The 10,100-nt window shown below is 46.1% G+C and overlaps 1 protein-coding gene across 25 annotated transcripts in view; it reads right to left on the bottom strand.

The window, feature by feature from the left end:
• Positions 1–10,100, bottom strand: part of MADD (MAP kinase activating death domain) — a 39,111-nt gene that overhangs the window by 1,332 nt on the left and 27,679 nt on the right. For all 25 annotated transcript variants that reach the window (XM_063092985.1, XM_063092990.1, XM_063092987.1 and 22 more), the window contains 6 exons: positions 9,378–9,485; positions 4,826–4,990; positions 4,502–4,574; positions 4,273–4,379; positions 1,999–2,068; positions 61–107 (listed from right to left, as the gene is read on the bottom strand). In XM_063092985.1, the coding sequence (XP_062949055.1) occupies positions 61–107; positions 1,999–2,068; positions 4,273–4,379; positions 4,502–4,574; positions 4,826–4,990; positions 9,378–9,485 (570 nt within the window). The remainder of the gene's footprint in view (positions 1–60; positions 108–1,998; positions 2,069–4,272; positions 4,380–4,501; positions 4,575–4,825; positions 4,991–9,377; positions 9,486–10,100) is intronic.

Here is a 10,100-nt window from a genome sequence, read left to right as displayed (position 1 = left end):
CCTCCTCCTGTCTGAAGGTTCCCAGGGCGCCATGTGCAGACTTTGGCCTGGCATACTCACCATTGGTGTCTTGTACTTGTGGCTCACCACTTCTTTAATTTCAGGAACTAAAACCGGACGGGCAAGAGACAAAACAGAAAGTTCAAAACTAAGAGCGATAGTGCCATGCTCCCCCAGGCGGCAGCGCCCGGCACCAGGGTCCCCTTCCCCTCTGTGGCCTCTCACAGTGGCTGCAGTAGCTTAGGCTACAACAGGGCAGAGGCCACTGGAGGCTCCTGTGCAGGCCCTGCTGGATGAGAGAACACTGCCCCAGACGCCTCAGCTAAGCCTCTGACGTCTGCAGTGGCCCTTTACTTGATGGCTGTGATCCCACCCTCTTCTCAGAAAGCCCCACGATGGGAGGAGCTGGCCTTCCACCAGCCTGGTCACAGCTACTGTCAGAGCCCCTGAGCAGCTGCAGTGGGGAATTTCCAGATTTTGGTTGGGAGAAGACAGTTGTCTCTAGCCTGTGCCTCACCTTGCTGAGATGCCCATGAACACATCCCTGTCACTAGCCCGAAAGTCTGGTCATGTTAAACTCCCAGCCCCCTACACAGAGGGTCCTGAGGCTGCATGAAGTAGTAACACGATACTAAATCCATAAGACTTGGAAGTGTCCTTCCCTGAGTGGCAGGAGAAGCCCAGGCCTGCCTGTGTGAGGGAGAGCGTCAGAGGGCTCTGAAGCAGACACACCGAGCAGAAGAGACAGGCGAGTACAGCACCCAGGGAGGGAGGTGACAGGGAGCATCAGGCAAAATACACACATGTCCACAGCCCAGAGTGCAGGACTAAGAGTCCCCCTGCCCCAGCCATGCAGGGGTTCTGCTTGGCCAGAGGAAGGAGTAGGCACCCCAGGCACAGCCATCACTAGGGCCCCTGAGACTGGGGGCTGAGGGGCATGGCATCCCCCTGGGGGCCAGGAAAAGTAAGATGAGAGCTGGCCACACCTTCTTCTGACCCTGGGAGGTAGAATTCGGGGGGAACTCAGGGTTAGCAGGGAGTAAACGCATCAAAGGTAGAGCAAGAAGCCCCAGGTTGTTCTCCTGAGTTGGAAGGTTCCCCCAAATATCTCTCTGGCAGAAGAGAGAAGGGAGTACACAAGGAGAGAAAACTTGGAACCAGTGAGCCAGCACAAGGGTGAAGGGAAGTTGGGAAGGAAGGGGGAGAGAAAGGAAGAGACAAATTGGCAATGTGAGCAGCTGGTTTGGTTGACAGGAGCCAGCCCACCCACTGCAGGGCCCAAGGCAGGGGCCTGGGGAAAGGCAGCACGAGCCGGTCACTTTACCTGCTGGAGAACGAAGGTTTTCATAGCAGCGATGAGGGGCACAAAAGAATGAAGCACAAACACAGCAGGAACTCAAAGCCCCAGGGTGGCAACCCACTACATCCCACTACATCACTCCTTAGCACTTGTTGCGGGGAGGCTGTCTCCTAGCTTCTGGCTACAACTGCCCCTTCTGCCTCTGAGGCCCTCTAGGCTTCTCTGCCCCTCCAGTGAGTTGACCTGTGACACCTCACACCCCTCGTCTAGCACAGAGGCCAGGTGGAGAGCAGAGCAGCACCAGGGAGGCTGGATAGAGCACTGGGCTGCTAGAGAGACCACAGCAGGCGACATGGACACAGCAGAGCTTGGGGATCACCAGTCCGCTCTGCCCCAGAACTTTCTGACCACCGGCTGGCCAAGCAAGGAAAGGTGGTGCCACTTCTCTGAGCCGCTTCAGTACCATCTCTAAACTCAAAACCCACCTAAGGCCACTTGCTCTTGTGCGACCCATAGTCTACTTTCTCCTCCTTCCCTTCCTTCATCTCAGGGCTCCCTTTTCTTCCCTGTCACTCCTGCTCCTCCTGACCTCTCTGGGGAGGTTCTTCTTCTTCCTGCCCCTAGTCCCTCCTCTGGAGCTCCGAGGTTTGAGTTACTGCCATGTGAGTCCAGGCCTAAGAGCAAAATAGTGTAATTACCAAATTCCTCCAGGACAAAGACGCCTCGAACTGTATTGCACTTTTTAATGTGATTCAGCTCTATGAAAACCTGCAAGAGAGGGAGGGAGGGTGGGGTAAGGCCCAGAGGCTCCACCCCTGCCCCACAAAGCCCACTCTCCCAGCTACAGCCCCACCCACACACAGAAAACCTATTTCCCAAAGGGAGGACAGAAGAATCCACACACACACAAACTCAAAAGTGCTAAGAAGCGAAGATAGCAGAAAGGGCATGTACCTTCCGCTCCTGGCCGGAGGAGAAAGCATGGGAGAGAAATGAAGGCGTTAGTTTTAATGATCAAACCCAACCCAAAGGCCCCTCTGCTGGCCTGGGCTGCCCACCCACACCCTCTGCCCCAGGGCAGTGCTCACAGAACACTGTGCCCCAGGGGACCCCCTGCGCAGCCCATCTGGTCTCCACTCTTCCATGCATCCTCCTCCGGTGCAGAGGGCTGGCACGGGCACAAAGCTCCTCTCAGACTGTCCTTGGGGTAGGTGGTGTTGGTATCTTCCTTGAAACAGGATCCAGGATCTCCCAAGAAGTTTGTGGTGATAGTGATAACAGCTACCACTTGCTAGCACCTACTTGGAGTTTTACAAATACCATTTCTAATCCTTACACCTATGTGGCACAGTATACAGTACTACCCCATTGAGTATCAGAACGTTTATTTGCCAAGAAATAATGAAGAGGGGTTTCAAATGCAAGCACATCCTGACTCCAAAGTCCAGGCCTTTCCCATTTGTTAGCCCAGACCGCATGACCCCACTGGGAAGGCGCAGTGCTTCCTCCACGCTGACTGATGGTCTAGTGCTAGAAGATGGACCACAGGCTGGTATCTCACTCTCAGACTGGGCGCTGAGACTGAGAAGCCAGGGTTTACTCCCCACCTCTGCTAGCTCTCTCTGTAGGGTTACTCCCCTTCTCTGTAGGATACCTCTTTTTGGGGTCAAGTCTTCAACTACAGGCCAGCTCCTACATACTTTTAACTGTTAGACAATGTGCTGGGCCCAGGGGGCTGCACTGAGCACAGAACAAGGAAGAGGACAGAGCATCTGGGCATTATTTAACATGATCTCCTCTTCAGAAGGGGGGCCACAGCACTAGAATATGATCAGAAGCCCACTCCCCAAGAAGTTCCAGCACCTCTTTGATCCAGAAAAGTACTTAGGTAAACCCCTCTTTGGGCTGAACCTAAGGTCTTTAAGGGTTTGCTGCCACCCTGAGCCCCAGACTACAAATACACTAAGGAGCTGTCGGGAAGCCTGGGTAGCTGTTTCCTGTTACACCAGAGCTGCCCAGCTAGATTCCTGAGAGAAGGAGAACTAAAATGGCCAGTGGAGAGAGAAAGCCACAGGCAGAGTCAGATATCTACCTCCCCTGGGCATCTGCTGCCTGGCCAGAGGCTGTGGTGCTTCACAGTGGGATCTGGCTCAGAAGCTCAGGGGAACCAGTACATCAGGGAAGGGGGAGAGAAGGCACTCGTGTGCAGAGTCACAACTGTGAATGGACCTGGGATGATGCGCTGGCCTCACAAAGGAATTAGCTTAAGGAATGTCCACTGACAGAAAAGTGACACTGTGTTAAAAGACCAAGAGAAAAAAAATAAGCTCCTAAGATGGAATTACAATGAGAGACAGATGTATCCTGAAGTGCTCCCCAGTCAGGAGGGGACAGGGGCCCATGGAGCAGGGGACAGAAAGGGAACACTCAAAGGAAGAGAAAGAACAGGAAGAAGGACCAGCAGGAGAAGAAAATGGCAAATAAACGCACACACACTCCAGAAAGGACAGGTACAAGCTACACACACACACACACACACACATACACCTTCACACACATACCAGAAACACACGAGATAAGCCAGTCTAGACTCTCAAGGCAAAACCACCAAGCAAAAGCATACCCTGGGAATAAAGGAAGGCAGAGACACTGCAAAGAAGGGCCAAGTGAGACGCTCCCACTCACACTGCACCAAGTCTAATGGACGGGGCAGCACAGCCACTAAGGCTCACTCTCTTTCCTGGCCTCCTCCACGGGCTCCCTGCTGCACCTCCACGGCGCCTGGTGGTTGCCAGCATCATCACTGCACCCTCCCCTCTGATTCCTCTCTCGGGTCCGGCTGCTCCAACTTTCCCTCTAGTACCACAAGACCCTTTCATGCTGGCTGGGAAAGCACTGGGGGGCTGGCCACTGATCCTTACTACAGATGGAAAAACAGAGCTGGGAAGCCTTGTGCTTCTGCTGGTACCTACCTGGTTGTGCATGAACTTGAGATTGATCCCTTCCAGGGTGACCTGCAGCAAGCCACCCTCACCAGTCTTCATGTCCTGCACAGGAAATTCGCCACCTAGTTCAGGTCCTGTGATGAGGGAGGAGGTTGTCAGCTAACGGTGAGGTGGGAACTCCCACCTCCTGACCTCCTTGTTGGGCCTCTGACACTCAGAAGGAAGACACTCTCTAAGGGGACCGTTCTCTTCTCACCAGGTTTGATGCTTTGCTGTCGGGCGGCGGCGCGCTCCATGCTATCCTTCACGCAGTAGTACAGCTCTCGACACTGTGGCGTGGGGAGAGAACTATCCTGTCATATGAGCCTCCCGGGGTTCCCTGCCCTCTGCTCTATACAGCTGCTGAAGGCTTGGGCTGATGCCAGGACCTCAGAGACAGCTTTAGTTATCCCACACAATAGCTGGAGGTAAAAGCGTGGCTCTAGAAATGGATTTTGGAATTTTAACTTCCCAGGAAGAAACTTAGTACTTGGCTCACAAGGCCTACCCCACCCCCAACCCAAACAGAGATCCTGTGTACCTTCTTAGTATAGAACTTGTTGAGCTGGGTCTCAGAGCCATTTCTACGCCACAAGCACAACACCTTGGTCTTGGGACAGTATGTCATGTTGATTAGCTTCTCATACCACCAGCGCTCATATACTGTCCCGATGTTACTACGCAATACCACACAGTCATCACACACCTGGGGGAATGTACAAAGTGGGTCACTGGTTCTTGCCTCTGAGAGCCTGTCCCATCCCAGGCCTGACAATGCTGTTTCCCACAGGGAAAGGGGGTACAGCTGGTCCTGCAAGCATCCCCAGAGTCAGGTTTTCTGCCTTATAGTCATGGTCTTCCTAGGTGGAGACACAAACACAGAACTGCCGGACATTACTATCTGCCAGAAGGACTGCTGAAAGACATGAAGTCACTGAAAGGAAGCTGTGTGCAAGGAAGGAGGCTCACTTTTCAAACCAATCAGTGATTATTACATCCTACATGTCCTACAGACTAAAAGTATTCAGAGGATGTCTCACTCCTCCACCTTACAACCTTAGGAATCATCTCTGTTGACAAACACAGAGGCAGGGGATTATGGCAGACTTAATCAAGGAGAAAAGAATGGAGCTAATACATTTTCTAATCCTGGCTCGGCCCTATTTCTATAAAAATATCTTTAAGGGCCGGCCCGTGGCTCACTCGGGAGAGTGCGGTGCTGATAACACCAAGGCCGTGGGTTCGGATCCTATATAGGGATGGCCGGTTGGCTCACTGGCTGAGCGTGGTGCTGACAACACCAAGTCGAGGGTTAAGATCCCCTTACCGGTCATCTTTTAGAAAAAAAAAAAAAAAAAAAATCTTTAAAAATTCATTACACAAGTGACACATGAACAATGCTTATTGCATAGCAATTATACAAGATGACTTAAATTAGAAAGCAAAGTCCCCTTCACACCCGTCTTGTGCAACATTTTCTCTCAGGTGAATTTATCTGTTCTTAGGGACCCAATTGTTATGGCAGACATTATAGCACAATGGCTAAGAGCACGGGTCTGAGATCAGATTGCCTGGGTTCACGTTCCAGTCCACCATCACTAAGCTGTGTCGCCTTGAGCAAGTTAATCTGCATCTGCATATCCTCATGTTTGTAAGATGGGGATAGCAACAGTAAAAACTCCATGAAGTTATTGTGAAGACTGAGTAAGTTAATGTGCATAACATTCTTAATGTGCACAAAAAGCCAGGAACGTAGAAAGTATCCTAGTTAGCTGCTATAATAATTATGATATAAGAAATTAATAATAATTATTATTATTACTATGTCAATCGTTCTTAAATCTTCTCCATATGAAACTTCTCTTCCTGAGCTCCAGGACCCCTCTTTATCTGGATGTCTCACATGCAGCACTTCAAACTCATCATGTCCAAATATGAACTCAACATCTCCTGGGCAGATCTGCCTTCTAAATCCCCTACTGGAGTAAATGGCACCACCATCCACCCAGTGTCCAAGCCAGACATGAAGGAACACTGCAGGACTCCTCCCTTTTCCTTTTAACTGCATCCATCATTGAGTCCCATCAGCTCTGCCTCAAATATCCCTGGACCACTCCTTCCCTCCCCCATCCCAACCATTAACTCTTATTCTTCCTTTAGAGGGGTTGTCCATGACTTCCAGACCCTCTGCCATGTATTTCTGTAACTCCTGTCTCCTGAACATCTCTCACAATGCTCATCATACTTTTTGATCTTCTTTGTTTACTTATCTGCTTCCCCAATGGCTTGTCAATTCTGTAAGGGCAACAGAAACCATGTTTGTCTTATTCACTGCCATAATCCCCACACCTAACAGAGTGCCTAGCATATAATATGTGCTCCATAAATTTTAGGTGAATGAATAAGGAATACAGAAGACTATCAGGTTTAAGCTACTACATAAGCATTTACTGAAGTTCTAAAAACCTTATGAAGAAAGGATCAGAGTGGCAGGGCAGGAATTGGTAACCTGAGTTCTAGCCCAGTCTGACTCCGTGGTTTTCCTCACATGGAAAATGGACAATACTACCCTGCCTTCCATAATCCCTTAAGAACATCATGTAAAGGAGAGGGTTATATTTAGAAACACATGATTTCTAGGCTAGAGAAATGATGATGATGTATCCTACTTGCCCAAGTGGCTGGTGGAGGTATAAACTGGTATTGTCTTTGGGATGGCAATCTGACAGATCCTATCAACATTTTAAAAGCATATAAGTTGGATTTGGAAATCTTGTGTCTAGGAATATATCCTGTAGAAAATTCTTATGTAAGTGTTCAAAGATACATGCTCAAGGATATTCAATGAAGCAATGCTTGTAAAAAAAAAATAGTGGGAAGCACTAAACAAATTATGGTATATCCATATAACACGTAATGGCTAAGCATCCACTTAAAATGAGACATTTATATAAGATGCAGATATGGAAAGATGTCCATGATAAATCAAGTGAAAAAAAGCAAATTACGTAACAATATTTGTAGTTTGATAGCACTTTTATAAATGCCAAAACAAAATTCCATATAAATAAGTTGTATGTATACAAACATGCATTTTTAAAAATCTGAAAAAATTTGCACCAAACTCTTTAATTGTGGTTATCTATAGGACATAGGATTGGGAGGAAATGAGGGAAACTTATTACTTTATTTACTTTTATTTGTTTTTAAACTTTTATAGCATATGCTGTTTTTCTTTTGTAACTAAAAAAAAGAAAGGCAATAAAAACAATTCTTAAAAGTCTTCCCAAATTGCTATCCAACTGATCATGCACCTCTGAGACAGGCTAAATCAAACAACCTCACAGTGGCCAGCTGATGACACCGTGACCAAGGTACACTCTTACTTGGCATGGCAATACTTCAAGGGAGAGGCATCTATGAGGGTGATAGATCCAATCCCACACTCCAGAGACTTAGCATGCAGCTCCCTTGCATAATGGTAAAAGCAAGCCCTACACTTTAAAGACTCTTCTAGAGAGATTTATTGTTTCAAAAGGAAAAGAAAAGGGCAAGAATCACCTGTCACCTTTACTGTGGCACAGAAGTCCTAAGTTTTAGCTCTCACCTCTGAGAAACACCTAGCCAAATTCTAACACTTCAAAGGGGTGAAAATGACTCCCTTGTCAGCTAGGCCAGCATGTATGTTTTTGCTCTAGAGCAAACTCACATGTGTTTGGTAAGCAACCTGTTCAAAAAGCTGTGAATGTGAAAATCAAATTCAACTAAATCAAAGAGAACAGATCACTTGTAAGCACTATTTAATTTCACTACTTTAAACAGGTATTGTACCTGGCCCCTAAAATTACTTAGAAGAGATTCATTTTAGAATAAAAACACAGAAATGAAGAAAACATGGCCAATTTCTTTTACAATTCCAGAGGAAGGAAGGCTTTTTCTAACTAAGACTTAAAATCCAGAAACCATAAAAGAAAGAATTGATTAATTACACAAAAGTAAAAAATTTCTACATGGCAAAAAACACTACAGGCAAAACCAGAAGACAAATGAGGAACTTTCTAGTGGGTAGATCAGGCTGCCCACATCTGAACCAATGGGCCACTAGGAGAGGGATGAGTGTTTGAGGCAACAGGAAGTACAGAACACCACCTAGGAAGTATTTGTGCGAAAATACTGAATCTAAGACTGATCAAACCTCCAGACTGAACTGCTAGTTTATAAGAAATACAAGTGATAGAAAAACACATTAACAATCAGCAAAAAAATCTAGAATACGGAATACTCCATATGGCAAACAATCCAATTTCCTCAACAAAATAAATGGCAAAGGGGAGGGTCTATATTAAGAGATACTTTGGAGTTACATCAACCAAAATTACAAATGCACTGTCCCTTTGACTCAGCAATCCCACTTCTGGGAATTCTTACAGACATATCTACACATGTATGGAATTAAGCAGACACAGTCATTCAAAGTGGCACTATTAGCAATATCAAAAATTGGAAGCAACCCAAGGATACATGTGTACTGAATGGCTAAATAAATTATGGCACAGTCAACAGGAGAATACATGCAGTCATAAAAAGAATGAGAAAGCTCTTTCTGTATTAAGACAGAAAATCACCAGGATAATGTTTAATGAAAAAAGCAAGGTATAGACCAGTGGATACAATGTGCTACTTTTTTGTAAGAAAGGAGAAAAACAAGAATTTATGTTTACATTTTATTGTTTGCATAAAGATCCACTAGAAGATACAAAGGAAACCAATAAAAGTGGTTACCTACAGGATGAAGGGGTGAGGTGAGTGGGAAACTGAATGAACATGGACAAGAATAAACACAAGACCTCCCAACATATGCTTATTTTAAGCTGTTTTGATGTATGGACAATGACCATCCCACCTGTGCAATATATATAAAAGAAATGGTGGGGAATCATCTATTAATTTAATTACTTGCATAATAACCTGACAATTTAATGATAAATGGATCATGAAGATGATTGAGAAATGGGAAAAATATTCTGCCATCAGTTCTATGAGTTCCTTGTGACTCTCAGATATTCCTTTGGGTCCCCAGCAAGAACACCTACCTCCATGAAGAAGAGATCTCCATTTGTGTCTGTCCCCGCATGCACCACAAACGTCTGCTTCTTCATGTGCCGGCTACCACTGGACCGAATAGAGAGATCACGCCCATTCTGAGGAAAAAGATTTTTAGGACATTCATACATCCTTCTTACAGAAGGCACCGGGCCAAGAATCTCTCCTGTTCAGAAATTAAATTCATATCAGCTTCCTCAGCACAGTCTCATCTGCTGGTCACTGGCCACCATGGAAGTGTTCTCAGACTTTTTGGTCTCAGGACCCCTGTACCTCTTTTATTTTTTGTGGCTGGCTGGTACAGGGTTCAAACCCTGGACCTTGGTGTTATTGGGACCCCTATACCTCTTAAAAGTTGGTGAAGATCCCAAAGAGCTTTTGAAAATGTAAGTTATATTTACAGATATTGACCATACTAGAAATTAAAACTGAGAAAAACTTTTAATGATTATTAATTCATTAAAAATAATTAATGATGCATTAATAATAACCCATTACATGGTAATATAAATACAATGTTTTTTGTAAAATAACTTTTTCAAAACGAAAAAATGAAAAGAGTGGCACTGTTTTACATTGTTGCAAATCTCTTTAATGTTTGGCTTAATAGAAAATAGCTGCCTTCTCATATCTGCTTCTGCATTCAATCTGTTGCAATCCGTTGCTTTGGTTGAATGTACTTGGAAAAGGGAGAAGGATTTTAGCAGCAGTTT

This window comes from Cynocephalus volans, chromosome 4 (genome assembly GCF_027409185.1).
Source record: "Cynocephalus volans isolate mCynVol1 chromosome 4, mCynVol1.pri, whole genome shotgun sequence".
NCBI classification, from domain to species: Eukaryota; Metazoa; Chordata; class Mammalia; order Dermoptera; family Cynocephalidae; genus Cynocephalus; species Cynocephalus volans.
This window is presented reverse-complemented; position numbering and strand designations above follow the sequence as displayed.